The sequence below is a fragment of the Taeniopygia guttata genome, chromosome 4A (genome assembly GCF_048771995.1).
Source record: "Taeniopygia guttata chromosome 4A, bTaeGut7.mat, whole genome shotgun sequence".
Classification (NCBI taxonomy): Eukaryota; Metazoa; Chordata; class Aves; order Passeriformes; family Estrildidae; genus Taeniopygia; species Taeniopygia guttata.
This window is the reverse complement of record NC_133029.1, coordinates 12,366,343-12,383,037: the sequence shown is the minus strand read 5'-3', so window position 1 is coordinate 12,383,037 and position 16,695 is coordinate 12,366,343. Positions and strand designations below refer to the sequence as shown.

Below are 16,695 nucleotides of genomic sequence, written 5' to 3'. Positions count from 1 at the left end.
GTTCAAGGCAGCCACACACAGGAGGCTGGAGCTGTTATTCTTTGGAGGAGTAAGTAGGAGTACTTCAGCTGTTGAAATAAAAATGCCACTTTTCCAGACTGAAATCCCATTGTTTTGTACTGTTCCGTGAATTTGAAAGCTTTTTGTCCCTAGGTTTGACCTAATTGGAGGCTCTGCCTCCAGGCTATTAATTCCCCAACTATACCTTTTGACAGAATGGCAACTGTAATTTGGCAAAACCACAGGAATAAGTCTTCTGAGATAGTAAAAATGTAATACAATATGTAGCAGAAAAGAAGTGTCAGACTGGGTTTTATCTGGTTATCTAGTAAATGGAAAACCTATCTCATAATTTAGGAACACGTACATCCTGTTTCTTCTGCTTGTGGTCATTACATAACTGTGCCAGTGTTAGGGGCTGAAAAAGAAGAGAGAAAAGTATCTTGCGAATCCTGGGAGACCCAAGTAGCAAAAACATCACTTTTTGCTCAGTGGAGAGGATCTACAATTCTCCAGCCTAGACATTGCTGTGAGAAATTAATGTAGTCTACAAAATTACTGCAAAGTGTTCCATAGGACTTTGAAATTAATGGACTATAAAAAAAGATATAAAACAATACTGCTGGTATTAAAACTGAGCTAAGATGAGGTAATACTGATGGAAAGGCATTGAGTCTAAGATTGATCTTGATTTACAGCCAGATATGAAAGAAGTGCTCCTGTACTACAGCTTAAACCAAGAGGCAAAGAACTTGTTCTGTCTTCAGATGTCTAGTTAATAACACTTGTCATTAAATGGAACGTGGAAGTTACAGCCAAACAATGTGCCTGCCGTGGTTGCTGTAAGTCTTAGATGACTAATTACAAGGCATCTGTACAGAGATCTCCTGCTAGCAGCACAGCACAGGAGCAGGCAGTAGTCCTGTTCTTCCACATCCATTTGTCAACGGCAGTTTTTCTCCTGGAAAAATTTCCATTTTAGCAGTGACATTAATACTGAAAGCAGATGAATTGCTAAGGAAAGACAAGATGGGAAGGCTCTGAACATTTGTTTTGATAGGGCAGATCTCTGTTGGTGCCTATGAAATGAGTCTGGTAATTCTGTCTGACCTGAAAAGTATCAAAGCTGCTGATTGTTTTCCTTTTTTTTCATTTCTTTATAGTGAATGGTACTTGGCCTCTTGCATGCATCTTGCTTGTGTATGATGGCAAAATAGGTCTATTCTTAGCTACATCTTTTTTCTCCTTGGAACTCATCCTACATTGATACCTTTATTCAGATGTTAGTGATGTTTCCTGTGATTTTTCACAGGGGTAACTGGAAAAATCTTGTTCACAAACTTGCTGCTCTGTAGGCTGTAAGTTGTTCCCTTTGAAAGCAAGACACAGATCACACATCTTTCTATCATTATAAGTGTAACTGCATTCACACAAATCAGTGAATGGGAAAATCATATTTGTAGTATTTTCTTCCCCTTAATTTTTTGTTAAAATCTAGAAAAAATGAATGCTAATACCTTAGGACCATGGTAGTCCAGGTTGAATTTCCTGTTAGTTTCCATGGCTTAAGCTTATTGTAAAATCACATTATTCTGGTTTTGTTTAGTCATGATGTTTGGGATTTCTGTGCTTACCAGCTAAAGGGCCAGTTCTGTGTTTTGTGGTCTCTGACAATGCACACTCAGGGGGTGTGTGAGCACAGCCCCTGGTTCCTGCAGCTTTGCACTCACAACAGGAGTGTGAGATTTACTAAGGGAAAGCACACACTTTGTTCTTTTCTTTCTCTTTTAACACAACATGTGGTCCCTGATTTACTGAGGGAATAACTGGAGAAGATCTCAATGAGTGGTGGAAGAAATGGGGCAAAGGATCATCACACACTCCCATCAAGTCAACTGATGCTCCTGTGCTGAGGAGAGATCAAAGTCTCCACATGTAGCAGAGTGTTTAGGAGGTGAATTACATGTGCACACCTAAGTAGCAACTTCCAGTACCTGTTGTTACTATATTTGTTTTAATGGTTGGAGTTGGGAGAAGCTGTAGTGTCAGGTAAAACTAATCCACATAATGCATACAAGCTGGCTAATAACCAACATCCTTTCATGGTTAAAGTGACTGCTTACATCCCCAGTTCCTCCTCCTACATCCTCCCCTTCCAGTTGCCTATATCTATGAGCATGATGAATAGAAGGAAATCCACCCTGTGAATTTTCCCTATTCATAAGCCTTTCTCTACCACCACACCTCATTACAAACGGCTCTGCCACCTTTGCAGCCTACAGGTACCCAACAGACCCCAAAGTGGACTTTACTCTGTTACTCCTTTACCTGAAGAATTGGGGAATTGCAATTTCTAAGCACACTGGTGCATGCCTCTGGTATCTTGGATCTGCATTGCAATATCTTTCCTGACACTGTAAAACAAAAACTTAACATCCATCCATGCTCAAATTGCTTGAAATCAGAAAGGTCAAACAGCCCAAAGCAGTAGGAATAATGTGATTTTAGCCTATTTTTAATCTTAGTCTGGAAAAAGTGAGTGGTAGTTTTAATTGCTTGATCCTCCTTGAGTTCTCCTTGTAGCCTGAGATATGACTTTGATAAAACATAGTTTATGTTTCTCGTAGTCAGGTACTGCTTTGGCTGCTCACTGGTCAGCAGGAGGCAATTTTTCTTGGATTCAGGTATATAATGTGAGTGTCTTTTTACCAAACTGCAGCCAGCATGTACAAACAGAAACCTACAGATGTGCTAAATGCACTTACTGCAGTGCCAGGTCCTGCTGTACTGGAGTGGGATTGTTGCCCAGGAGTGTTTGGGATTTGCTGTTCATGTGCAAGCCAGCCTACTACCCAACACAGAGGGTCTGCAAGTAACTGCTGCTATTTAAAAGGTAATATTACATATCAGATCCACTTTCCAGCCTTTAAACACACAGGCACATTCTCACTTCTTTTTCACCAACTGTCCCTAAATATTAGCAGGACAGTAAAATCTGTCTAGAGTGTGGATAAATGAGCAATGGAGAGCACAGAAATTTCCAAACTGTGAATTTAAGGCACAGGAGAAAAAAATTGTGAAGTTCTTGTTTTATATGGAAAATTGCCAGTTCCATTTTCTCATTGCATGACTGTTTTTGTCAGAACAGATAGAAACATTTTGGGCTGATGGGCAGATAGGTCTCGCTGAAGCTTGTTGAAGCCACAGAGGCTGAAGTCTTGATCGCTGAATGCTGCAAACAGTTTGCCTCTGGCAAATACATACGTCCAGTTTTGGCAGTGTCTAGTGTCTGAAAGAGACAGAGACTGATGGATTCTCTGGTCAGTTCAGTTAAGCAAACCTTAGACTCAGGTTTTATACTTTGCAGAGGGAACAGTTTGCAGTATGCCTTGAGAAAATACTGGGGGGAAAAAATACTTCTGTTTATCTCAGGCTTCTGCCTTGCTCAGTCCTTCCACCAAAAATTAAACGTGCTCTATCTGTCAAAATAATTCAGATATGCCAGATCTTAGCAGCATGTCAGTGACCTGGATTCCCCAGGTGTCTTGCTCTGAAAGGCTTTGTGCAAAGCTGCCACCACATTAGCAAATCCCAGGATATGTGGTGAGACTGATGTCTTCCCCACCTGCCCCATCTCCTTTTACAATTTCTTTTCCTCAATGAAACAAACAGAAAAACCAACACATGGAATTTCCCAAGGTTACCAGGGTCTTGAGACTCTTAGTGAAAGAAGATCTGACTCCCATTCTGGATAGTCCATGAACATCAGTTTATTAAATCAGGAGAGTCTCCGGCCATGCTGCTGGACATAGGGGCAGCTGCCAAGGGAGGGTGTGGATGGCAGCATCCCACTGGTCTCAGTGCTCCCTCGAAGAGGCTGCGTAGGTGTGGGAATCACTGCTGTAGGCTGGATCTGTCCGTGGCAGTGCGTGGGGTGGGATGGTGCCGATCAATAACCAGCACCCTGTGGTTGTTGTAAATCAAGGCTTGACTCTGACAGGCAGCAGGCACAGGAAGAGGCACTGACATACCTTGCCTAATGTTTTTTCTCTCTCATTTCTGCAGTTATGTTGGCCTAAATAGAAACACCTGGTTAGAGGTGGCTTGTTTCTAGTGGAGGAGTCTCTGGTCTCTTTGTGAGGCTGGAGAAACAAGGCTTTCCAGTGTAGGATGCAGGTGCTCCTTCCCAGGTTCCCACCTGCAGGTGAAGGAAGGCATGAGTCCCAGGTGGAGCATTAACAGGGGCTGTCAGGAGGGCCATGGGGCAGTCTGGCTCATGGGGACAGCTGGAGTAGCAGCTGAGGACAACTGACATGTTACAAGGGAAGAAAGGCTGTGAGTGCTGGCAAAGCAGGGAGCCAGTCCAGAGATGCCCAAGTGTGGTTGGTTATTAAAATCCAATGGAACCATCACAGTGTGTATGTATTAACAATTTGATCACTCTGCTTCAGTTTTTGCCTCTTCCTGCCTTCCTCTGTCCCTTCATTGAGTAACAGTAAGTTCCTCAAGGCCAGCACCACCTCCTGAGTTTGGAAGGTGCCTGATGCCCAAGGCCACCCTCACAGCAGCCTCAGCAGCTAGAGGAGGGCACAGCCAAGGACTGTCTTCTCCTGCCAGGGCTGCCTTTCTCTCCTTGCACAAGAAAAGCCCGTGGAGCACTCTGCCCACTTGGAGGGAATCAGTTTGGTGCAGGGAGGGAGCGTGTGACAAATTAGCTGTTTGTAACCACAGCTGTGCAGCTTCTGTGGACAGAGCAGCATAAACATTTATTATTTATTCTGGTTATGCTGCCATGTCGAGCCAGCAGCATTGCTCCTGCATGAGTCGGGTCTTTCCCAGAAAGACAGCCTGCTGGTTTGGAGAGGACAGCAGTGCTGGGATCACAGCTAAAAGCAGACCTGAGATAATGGAGAACTCATAATCGGATATGCCCTGAATTGGAGAGCTGCCTTTGTTTCCCAGGTATTCCCAAACAGAAGTTAGGCTGTGCATGCCAGTGCATTTTAATGCATTTTGACAATGTCACAAGAGCCCCTTTGTTGCTTGTCTGCTTCGTCCTTGCTTGCACATCTGAATGAAGTTTCCCATACTGAGCCATAGGCAGCCTCCAGCTGCTTAGGAGAGTGTGTATGTGTGTGTGTGTGTGTGATGCATTTCTAAAATACTTCCATTCACTTCTCAGGTATTCAGTTTAAAACAGAGCTGCCCAATATACTAATCAGCAGAGAAGGGGGAAGAACATGCTTTGGTGTTCTTCTCAGTTCTGTTCATTTTGTCAAATTGTGGAAAAAAAAGAGGAGGAGAAAGAGTTGGAATAAATTGGGTTCTTCCTGGAGAACCTGGAACCAGATGAAGGAATGTTCTGCAACAAACAGCTTCTTGAATTAGTAAGGCCATGACCTTCTGATCCTAAAAGTTGTAGTGCCTTGTAGGTGCTCTCCTGCCACCACTGTGGTTGGTGTGTCTGAGCCAGGCAGGATCCCAGTAACATGAAATTGTGTTCCTGTCCCCTGCACTGGTCATGGCTGCCACAGCAGCATGTGGAGCTGGGCAGCTGTGACCAGTGGGAGCTGGGGCTCCTCACAGCCAGCACCAGCCCAGAGAGTGTGTTGTGTGGGAGAAACAACCACTGAGGTGTCAGTGGGGAACACTGAAAGCAACCTCTCAGCCTGAGCAAGGAGGGATTTCTGTTTATAATGGAAACTTCATACTTAAGTGCCTGGTGACTATCATCTATTTTTTACATTGGTGATGTGCTTGAAGCAGAAGGATGATGGCACCCAAGTGCCCCTTTTAACCAGAATTATTCTGTGATTTTTTTAGTTGCTTTAAGGAGTGTATCATCCTCTCTCAAGTTTGGGGCTGTAGTCAAATCCATCTTAAGCAAAAGCAATGTTACTAAATTCTGTGGAGTTATACCTGCTTGCACTGGGAGAAATTGGTCTTCTGGATTTTATGGTGCTTGTGCGATACTCACCTGGGAAACAGGAATCTTGCTTTTCAAGAGAACATGACACCCAGCTCATTTCACTGCCTCTCTTACAGCAAATCTTCTCGGGAGGGCTAAGCAACAGCATCCTATTTAAAAATCCTGTCCCAGTTTTGAATACCTGTGCCATCAGAAAGCTATGGCCTTATTTTATCTGTTCATATCTAGTAACAGTCTAGGGGAAATGAAGTTTTGTTTTCCCATCACACTTATTCCCCAGTGCAGCAGTTAAAGAACTATTTTTCAGAGTGTTCAGAAAGCCCACATTTTTCCCCGGTAACTCAGAGCATAGGAATGTCCTATGGCAAAGGAAGAGCTGGCAAGGACATGCATGCCAGCATGTCAGCTGGCCAAGGGTGGGAGATCCCCCACCACTTCCTGCCTGAAGGTTCCCAGGGTGCAGCTTGGGAGCACATTCTGTTTGTTTTGGATGTGTGAAGCCCCTGTAAATACTCTCTATACTTGTCTGACTTTTAAATATATGTAGATATGCTCTACCAACATGTTTCAGCCTACACAGGGCAACATCTGTTGCAACATGCAGCTCTGGCTTAATTTTAGCAGAGAAAATGAAGGAAAACAATTTCATCCATCATTAGACTAACATTTGGGAGAAGATTTAGGCCTGGTTCCATTTCCTAAAGCTTAGCAAATGTCTGACGGTGCAGCAGTGTCTGGCTGTGCCACTGGGACAGTCTCTCACAGAGCAGCAATCCTGGCCCAGCACAGACACTTCTGCCCAAAGAGGCTCTCAGGTAACCAGACAATGTGCACTGGCAGCAGCTCTCCTCAGTTCTCCCCACCTGTGGTTTTTGGGCACAGCCCATGTTAAAGCAATGCGACTGGAGATCACCAGAGACAAGCACTAGTAACTCTGTGAGGGACAGCTCTTGGGGATTAAAGGGAAAACACCCAAAGGTCTCTTTGCCACAGTGCCAAAGCTGCTGTGTCTGGTGATAGAGGGTAGATTAACACCTAAAAGCTGTTCAGCAGCTCATTGTGATCTGCAGACCTGCTGTGGTGATCATGGACAACCAGCTTGTAACCTCTCTTCCAAATGTCTCTGTAAACTGGATACCAGCATGGCAATGTCTGATTCTAATCCCAAACTGCATCTACACCCTCAGCAACTGTAGGCACAAATCTGCCCTTGTCCCTCTGCCCACCAATTTGGAAATAAGTGATGAGAGGTGTGAGACCAGCTGAGTGAGCCACCAGGCAGCTCTGCCATGGTCCCAGCTCAGAGCCATAGATGTTTGTGGGTGATTGCCTGAAGACAGGCTGAATGTAGGGGTGGACATCAGCTGCTTGCACACTGCAGGAGGAGCTGCACGTGGTGTACCCACCCTGTGCCCTGCAGCCTTCACACACCCTGTGGTGACAGTGCTGTGACTCTGTACCAAAGTGCAGCAGTTGTGCAGGGACTGAAGCATAGCTGCAATGTGTTTAAAAATTAGTGTAAAATTTAGAAGTTGGCCATATGCAGCATAGCCCTAGAGTGGATGTGGTCATGCTGGGGTTGGCAGGGGGACTTTTCTGTTGATATGAGCTTTTATTAGATGGGATTTTTTTTTTTTATAGCACTATGTAACAGGAAGCACTTGGACTTATAGCCCAGAGTTGGGAGATGCTTTACTGGGAGCTGGCTTAGAGGAACCAGTGTTCTTTCACTTTCCCGTTGCTTATCAGATACTTTTCTATATACTGCTTCCCTCTATTAATAAACAAGGTCATAATGGTTATTTCCCTTAACTTGAAGCAGCAATGTTAAGGTCTGATTAATCCTGTGACATACAGGTCATGCTTGTTAAAATTGAAAGCCATAGATTATTTTATGTAGAAGAGATTGCCATATGTTGAAATAGTATGAGAAGCATTGTTTCCAGTTTCACTTTCTTTATATGTAGAAGGCAAGTTTCGTTTCCCTAAGATTTGTGAATTTACAACTCATAATTTCTTGTAGGTCAAGATATTTATATAATTGTATTTTGAAAACATGTCCATTTTTATGAATGAGTGGCAGTCCTTCAAAAGAATGAAGCTCACAATGCCTTAGACATAGAAGAATAAACAAAAATTAAGAAGTTTAGCTGTTACTTACTCTTTCTGGAATTTAAAACATCTGTGATAGGAAGTTTGAAAGTCTGTTTAGATAGATAGCTGAGAATTTGGTTTGTTTTGGTTTGTTTAGAAAGTATGCTAGTTATTTCAGATGTTTGGCCTATAAAGAATGTAAAACAATTTAATTGTCTCAGGTCTGAATTTAATTCGAGTTACTGGCAGAAGGTCACTAAATTCAGTCCAGAGTTTCATTCAGATTTGCCATTTAAACCTAAAAAATGTTACCATAAAAATGTTGGCATGTTTGTTATGCAGGGAGTATAATGTCTTAATTGAAATGCAACCAGAAAATTCTAAAAACTTGTATTATAGTCACATGACAGACAGTATTTTGTAGCTTTAACGTCTGTTTGAAAGCCAATTCATGAGATTTAGCCTTTGTCTGATTATAACTTTTTTGATTTTGGTAAAGTTGCACACATTTAAATCCTGATTGAATTTGTCTTACATGATTGGCTTTTTAATTGTATTATTTAATTTTCTTTATCTCCAACCCATTGTTGTAGTGTGGAGCTTCAGCGCATGTCAGAATATGGTCAATAATGGATCCTTTCTTCTTCCTTTTATATTTTCACAGTTACAGGGATCCATTAAAAGAAAACTGGAAGATGATAGCTCTCCTGCCTCCAGTGGCGTGCCTGATGTCACTTTCCCAAACGACAGTAAAAGACTTTGTCTCGACGACGTAAACCTTGCCATGGGTCAGGGTGCCAATCCCAGCCTGGCGTGCCCAGAAATGCAAAATTCTCCGTTCTCCAGCGGTCACAGCACTTCCCTGGGAGTCGCAGGGCACCCAGTGCTCCTCGAAAACAATCACATGAATGGTGGTGGCATTGGCTCCCCGTTCTCAGTGCCAGCCAACACTGAAATAAATCAGAAGGGGTCAATAGGAGGGCAAACCAACAACATTGTTCATTATGATGAGAAAGGAAACAGTTTACAGTCTGTGGACCAGGAGCTGCAAGATCTATTGGAAGAGCTGACCAAAATGCCTGATCCTTCTCCCAATGACCTGGACCTGGAGAAGATTTTGTGCAGCAAGGCTGAAGATCCACTTGGTCTGAGTCATTCTCAACCGAACATAAGTACCACTCCAAAGTCCTCCCCGCAAACTTCCCACTTGGAGAACCATGTTGCTAACAAAGATTTTTCTCCAGGCTGCAATCCAGCCAGTGGAGGATCCCCTCAGATGAGACCATCATCTGCTGGAGCTAACTTCCAAGTTCCTCCCTCCAACAAACCTGCTGCATCACCCATCTCTACAGCAGCTCAGAACAAAAACCAGCCACCACCGATGCTCCCGGTACCCTTGCCCAACATGCCTGGCTCCAACTGGCATGCTCAGCAGCTAAAGCAGCTGGCAGCCAGCAAGCAGGTGTCTGGTACCAAGCAACAAGTGCAGGCTCCCAGCTGGCCAACTATGTCTCCTCCTGGTCTCTCTCCTCCTTACAGAGCAGGATCATCCCCACACCATCAACCTTTTAGTCCTCAAAATGTTATGGTGTCTGGCATGCCTGCTAATAATTTACCAGGAAACAACATTCAGAGTCCTCAAAACACTCTGCTTTCAGGCATGACTTCCAGCAGCACCCCATCCAATGGCCCTTCTCCCCCTTACGGCTCTGAGAAGCTCTCCAGTCCAGCTCTGAGCCAGCAGCCCTTCAGCCCTCAGAGCTCCATGCTGCCTGCTCTGACAGCAGCCAGCTTGCCAGCCAGCAGCATTAAAAGCCCACAGAACAACTTGGTTGCCAGCATGGCCTCCACAAATACTGGACCTTCTCCACCATACAGGCCAGAAAAGCTGTCAAGCCCGGCTCTGCATCAGCAACCCTTCAGTCCTCAAGGTACCTTAATCTCTAACATCACTCCCACCAGCAATCCCACAAGTATGCAGAACTCGCTTTTTAAATCAATGACTACAAACCAGACCAAAAATATGAACATAATTATGCAACAGCCATCCAGTAGCTTACAGCCAGGTCTGGTGAATGAGAACCCTGTTAGCCAAGACCAGTTTTCTTTCAACAACACCAAACCACTGTCTCACTTTGCCTCAGAGTCAGCTACTCAAAAAATGTCCCCTCTGACAGCAGGACAAGGACAGCAGTCCCTCATTCACTATCTCCAGCAGCAGCAGCAGCAGCAGCAGCAGTCTCCAGCCACGCAGCAGTCCCAGCAGACCAACAACAGCCAGTTTCTCCAGCAGCAGTTCCGGCAGCTGATGCAGCCACATCGGATGCAGAGACAGATGCAGGCTGCCACACTGCCATCTCAAAGCAGACAGGTGAGAACCTCTCTTCTGTCTTACATGGCTTCTGTGAAAATACTGAGTCTTTTTTTTTTTTTTCTCTTATCTTTGCTTTTCCATTTGTGTTTCAAATGCAATTTTATTAAATTTCTGAGGTGTGCACAGTGCATACATTGACAAGGCAATAACAACCTCTGGTGTTATCATAGTAAATTTATTTATTTCTTCAACCAAAAATGTACTGTAATTCCACCATGCATTGTCTGTTTTAGCCTTGTGGAGAATTTTGTGCTATTTTAAAATAAGTTTTTTTATTTGTATAGATGATAGTCTCTTGTAGCTTATATTATAATCTCCAGAGATATTCTTGTTGCATGTTTCATGTTATTCTTTCAGAGGGAATATCTTCTTTTTATCTTAGTGCCCTTTAACAAATCCATCTCTGTGTGCTTCTGAGGCTAGAAAAGATCAGGTGGGGTGAGAAGTGAAGTTAAAAGTGTCCTTCATGGACAGCAGGTCAAACAGTATAGCTCCTGAATAGCAAAGAGGCAGACTTGAAATACCTGTTACTAGCATTTGCCAGAAGCCATTCCCTGCTTTGGATGAGGGCCATTCCCCACCCATGGTGATCTGTGATACCAATCGAGCTGGTGAATGCAAAAATGCAGCTGGCAAAAGTGAGGCACAGCCCTGATTTCTGTCCAGCGACCTCCTCCCTGAGACTCAGGGGGAGATGTGAATCTGCTGCCACCCCAGATCAGAGAATGTGCTGTGAACAGTGTCCTGGGAGCAGGGAAGGGCTCAGGGACTGCTCTGAGAGCAGCCTGGCTGTGAGGAATAAACGTCTTTTTGTTTGGAAGAATACTTGGAAACACTGAAACTCACCACCAGTCCCAGGGCTTTGTTAGGCTGAACCAACACCTTGTAAGCAGACTCTCCAAGCTGCTTAGCTGTGCACAGTCACTCCATCAGCAGCTTGGGAAGGACTGAGACACTTCTCTCCCAGCAAAGCAGAGACTGATCACTGAAATTCTGCTGGGATGTGCTTGAGAGCTGAAGTGTGAAATGCGCTCCAGAGCCAGGTCTTCTTTGCCCTTCTTCCTTGCAAAGTGACTGGTTCTTAAGGAGGAGGATTTCATCAGTCTTGGTGTAATGCTGGTGTAACTAAATATCATAATGTCCTGTGATAGGAATGAGAAATATGGCATAGTTACTAAATATCAGCTCCTGAGTGGTAAATCAGTGAGGTGCGTTGGCACTGTGCCTCTTGAGGATCAGCTCACTCCTTTCCAAGCCGTGCTCCCTCCGTTCTCCCTTACTGCATGCAGCAGCCTAAACCAGGCTGGGAAGGATTGGTACTGACTGAATTTGCTTTTGCAGGGGTAGAACAGGTAACAGGGCGGCATATCTAGTGCTCTTTAAAGGGTTACCAGTGAAAGGCCCCTTCTTCAACAAAGACCTAGAGCAGTTTGTTGCTTCAAGCATATGAGTTTGTTGCCTCATGCAGTTTGTTGTGTCAAGCTTGTGTTCGGTGGGACCCAGGTTAAACAGAGAGTAGAGAATCTTGCTGGCTTGGGATCCAGGCCTGTAGGTGGACACACGATTGAAAGGGAGCAAAGTGCAGCAGTTCCACAAATTACTGCTGCCCACCAGATGTTTTACTGTGGAGGCAGGTGTGGGTGAAGAATATATTCATGGTGTTTTCCTGTGTCTTGCATGAGGACTAATAAGTTGTTAACCACAGTGACACAATCACTTTTGATCATATGTCCAAAACCCTTTGAGGTTTTTTTTTTGGTTTTTTTTTTTTTTTTTGCTTCACCACTGAGTCTGTGAAATAGGAATGTCCTTGTTGGATTCCTGAGGTTTATATGCCCCAGTTTTCCCTGCTTTGCATTTTAGTCTTATACTTCTGAACCCCTTGCATCACTGATTAGACATTAAAAAAAAAAAATCCTGAAGTCAGTCTGTCTAATTGGCCGAAATAGTCCTTCTTCGAGCAACTTTCCTGGTGCTCTGCCCATGCTGCATTTTCAGCCGATTCTCACTGTCAGAAAGAGAGTTATTATAATCTTGCTGCTATCAGTAAAGATCAAGGACAGTTAAGACAATGATTACAGGTGATGAGCATTTTACGTTTTCAGACTAGTTAGGTAAGCTTATGGTGCCTCCCTCATTTTACAGGGAAGACTTAGACCAATAATTACACACCAGATGACAGTGCTCCAGTTTTACAGTCTGGTGAGCTGCTGAAGAAAGATGGTGGATGTTCAGGAGTGGAGCATTTTGTAAGGTTTTGATAACTTTACTGCAAATCTCATAGAAGACAATGGATCCCAAGTGCTGAATTAAAATAAAGATTACATAGGAAAATTATTCTGTGTAGGAATCCTTGAGTCTGAGATAATTACTATGTTTCATGGAATCTAGCATGGAGATCTGTTATTTGTCTGCAATAGATTTCTTATTTACATTGAGAGATAGTACTGAATTGTGGACCCCACCTGCTTTGTACCAGTTTTACTTCATTAGAGTGAAGTAGCCCCAGCAGTTTTCATTTCCAGCAATGTGTCCAGAGCTGAATTTGAGCTTTGCAGAATTTCAGTGCCAATTCCCTCCTGAAGCAGGTGATGAATAGGACTTTTCAAGCTTAGAGCAGTTGTTTCATTAAAAGAAACAATGTTAAAGATTCAGTAGATGAGGGAGACAACTTCTGCATCTCAAAAATTAGTAAATTTCTGGTGAAAATGGCCCTTTCTTAACCTCATTCAAAGAAATTTGCTCAGAGAAAAATAACAGCATTCCCTGAAATGTTGTTTAGTGCTTAAAAGTCATCCCCTTACTCTGTGTGTGTGTTTGCAAATGTGACTAAAATTTATAAAAAGAAGGCATAGTTCTCTCTTCTTTGGAGCAAGAGGTGCAGCTTTGTACAGAAGAAGAATGTGGATGGTGGCCAGTTGGAGGGAGAACAATAAACCATGAAATTTGATCCTTGTAACAGGCACAGCAACATGGGGAACAGAGCAGCAGCCGTAGACCCAGAATGAACGTTTTGCTGTTGTTTCACTGTGTATTAAAGCAAACACTCCACATTCCAAAAGCGGGGTTACTGCTGGTGCCTCACAGCTCTACCATTTTTGTAGTTAGTGATGTGTCTTTTAAGTGTAATCAGTCTGTGTCCCAGATCCTGTCTTGCCTGGACAACTGCTGAATCTGATAGGGCTCATCTCCCCCATCTGAAGCACTGTGTCTTTATTGCTGAGCATGGACGGGTATTGATTGAGGCGCTGACAGTTTGCATTGTGTGCTAGCACGAAGCCTGGTGGGGCTAATGCTGCTCTCTGGCTACAGGCAGGTTTTCATTTTATTCCTGTGGGTCTGATGCTGGTGAGTGAAGTTAGACTCAAAGGTCTGGACTCGTAAATCCTACTAGAAAGATGGTAGCAAATGCCAGAGTCAGAGGTGGTCTCCAGAACTATCACACGCTGTTTTTAGGGGTAAGGCTTCACCACTTGTCTCTATCGGCTGTTTCTGGGCACATGAAAAGCTGCATTTGCCCAGGCAGGTTGACTAGTTGGGCATCTCCCTGATTTTCATGTCTAAATAGAGTTTGTACTTGCAGATTTCCTGTTCTGGAATGTCCAATACCCTGGGCCCAGTTCTGCCTTCAGCAATGCTTATACAACACCCCACTTGCAGAAAAGCTGTTCTGTCAGTCCCTCCAGTGCAAGAGCAGACACAGGGCTCTATGCAGGGAAGGAGGGATCCCCTCCTCCCTGAAGGCAGGAAAACCAGCCGGTGATATTCACAGTTCAGGCTGGAATACAATAAACCCTTTGGTGGCTATTTCTTTTCCAAGCCCAAGCTGATCTGAGTTAAAACTTGGAAGTCTCAGTGAGGAGGGCAGGATTGCCCACTGACTGCTCTGTGTGTGAAATGCTGAGACCCAAAACACAGCTGAAAAGGTTGTTTTGTTGGGGGGATGTAGGGGATAAACAGCCATTGTCTGAGAGGGACACGCTGTGTCTCTGAGCTCCACTTGCACCTTAGGAACCAAATGTGCTATTCTTAGAGCTCTCTGCATTCCTGCTGACATCCAGAGAGTTGTACACTGGATTGTCAGTGAAGGGTGTATTTGTTTCATCTCCATTGCCAAAAATACTGATAGAGAAAAAATGACAAGGGAAGAGACAGAGAGAAAACTAATATTATTTGCAGTAAAAGTGGCTGTATTTTTACTACATATGGACTGCATATGGGATAGTGAAGAACATGCTGAGGACTAAAATAGCCTTTGAAAAGCAAAGTACTTCTTTGACTGTAGTAAAAGCAGCAATACATTATCTAAGTTGGAAGAATAAACTATAGGTTGCAGAGAAACACCAAAACTTCTGAGCTAGATTAAATACACTTTTTTAAAAAAAGTTAAAAAATCTTCTTTCAGAGCATAACTTTTCTACATATAGGAACAAAACTGAAGAAGAAATGTGCTGTTACAGAGAGCAAACTGACCCCCAGGTTAGATGTCAAAGGTTAAATAACTATAATGGAATACAAAATACAGCTTTTACTAATATGAAGACATGGTAATACCATGGCCTGATTTCTGGGTGCCATATATTATGGGAAGTTATTTCTGCCTGTGAAAAGTCAGTGCACTGTGACTGTTAGGTAAGACTGTTCTGACTCAGCAGCACTTTATAAGCTCTGATGCAGGTTGATGAAGAGTTTGGAAAAGCAGAGAACACAACCTGCATCATCTGAGTACATACAGTCCTCCTGCAAGTACAGGGAAAATAATGTTTTATTTGGGATTTCTAAGATGTCACAAGGCATCTTCCTAATGCATAAAACAATTACAGTATCTTGCTTTATTAATAAAACCAAAAGTACTGGCCAGATTTCACCTGCAGCTTCAATCCCCTACCCTTTTTCTTCAGGATCAAACTTATTTTTAAAGCCACTTTGAATGAAGTTCTACTGGTCTCGTCTCTTCTCTTCTCTTCTCTTCTCTTCTCTTCTCTTCTCTTCTCTTCTCTTCTCTTCTCTTCTCTTCTCTTCTCTTCTCTTCTCTTCTCTTCTCTTCTCTTCTCTTCTCTTCTCTTCTCTTCTCTTCTCTTCTCTTCTCTTCTCTTCTCCTTGGGAACCAAGTTTTTAAAATCTACCTTTTTTTTTCTTTTACCAATGCTGTGAAGAGAAAACCAGATTTGATTTCAAAGGACAGTGGCAGCACAATACCAAAGCAAAGCCTTTGAGGGCTGGAGAGCTTTTGAAGGCAAAGCAACAAGCCCTTCAGCTAATTAAGTGCCTTTGAATGGGGGAATAAAGGAAGCTGGTGATGAATCTGGATTACAGAGAGCAATAAGGCTAGCCTGGAGTTTGACATCTCCACAGATGTTAAAACATCTTCTTGAATGGTCATTTCTGAATTTATATTTATCTGTGCATTTGCCAGTGAGTTGATATTTTCTTCAAACTTGGAGATTCTCTGTTCTCTTCTCAGGAGTCTGAGAGGAGCTTGACTGAAGCTATCAATTGCCTTCTTCCTTCCCTCCCTCCCCTGTGAATAAAAAATGTCAGATAGGTTTTGGAAAGTAAGAAATAAACTTGTGGAACAAAATGAGGTGTTTGGCCTCAACATGTCAACAGTAATACAGCATTTTCAGAAGTGCAGTAATCAAGATAAAAAACCTTAATTCATATCTGATCTTCTGAGCCCATTGCTCTTTTGCAGTGTTTTTATAAACTGCGTGTGTTGTCTTCTGGCGTTCCATTTTGGGTATTTCAAAGCATTCCCCTGTTGCAGTGGAGCCCTTGCAGCCATGTCTTAACCTTCCCACTTCTTTGGCTTGTATTTTAAGATGTTTGCAGGCATTGATGTTTCCAACAGCTCTGCCTAATGCACTCATAATTCCTTCCAGTTTAGCTCTCTGTTGTGCTGATAGCACTCTTGGACACCACACAGCACATCATTAGGGGAAGCAATCTGCAGAGAAAAAGCTTGTAAATAGACCAAATCCTTCTAAACACCATGTGGGGAGCATCCTCCCCCACTCTTACCATCACCCACCTTTTAGATCTGAAATTAATGTGGACACTACACCAAAGCTGCAGCATTTTCCTCATCCAGACGGGTCTTTCCTGTGGTTATGACCTGTTTAATAAAATGTAAAATGTTCAGCCAACACTTGGACATTTAGGACACAGACAACTCTATGGGAATCTCACACTGGACAAATTAAAATCCAGTTGGAAAGAAAAAAGAGGCTCGGGAGGTACTGTGAACACCAGTGAGGGGTGCTGGAGGCGTTCAGGGAAGTCTTTCTCTTCATTATGT

At 43.4% G+C, this 16,695-nt stretch overlaps 1 protein-coding gene across 4 annotated transcripts in view; it reads left to right on the top strand.

Moving 5' to 3' along the window:
* Positions 1-16,695, top strand: part of MAMLD1 (mastermind like domain containing 1) — a 249,857-nt gene that overhangs the window by 206,634 nt on the left and 26,528 nt on the right. For all 4 annotated transcript variants that reach the window (XM_072929167.1, XM_072929165.1, XM_072929166.1 and 1 more), the window contains one exon: positions 8,688-10,394. In XM_072929167.1, the coding sequence (XP_072785268.1) occupies positions 8,808-10,394 (1,587 nt within the window). In that variant the 5' untranslated portion in view covers positions 8,688-8,807. The remainder of the gene's footprint in view (positions 1-8,687; positions 10,395-16,695) is intronic.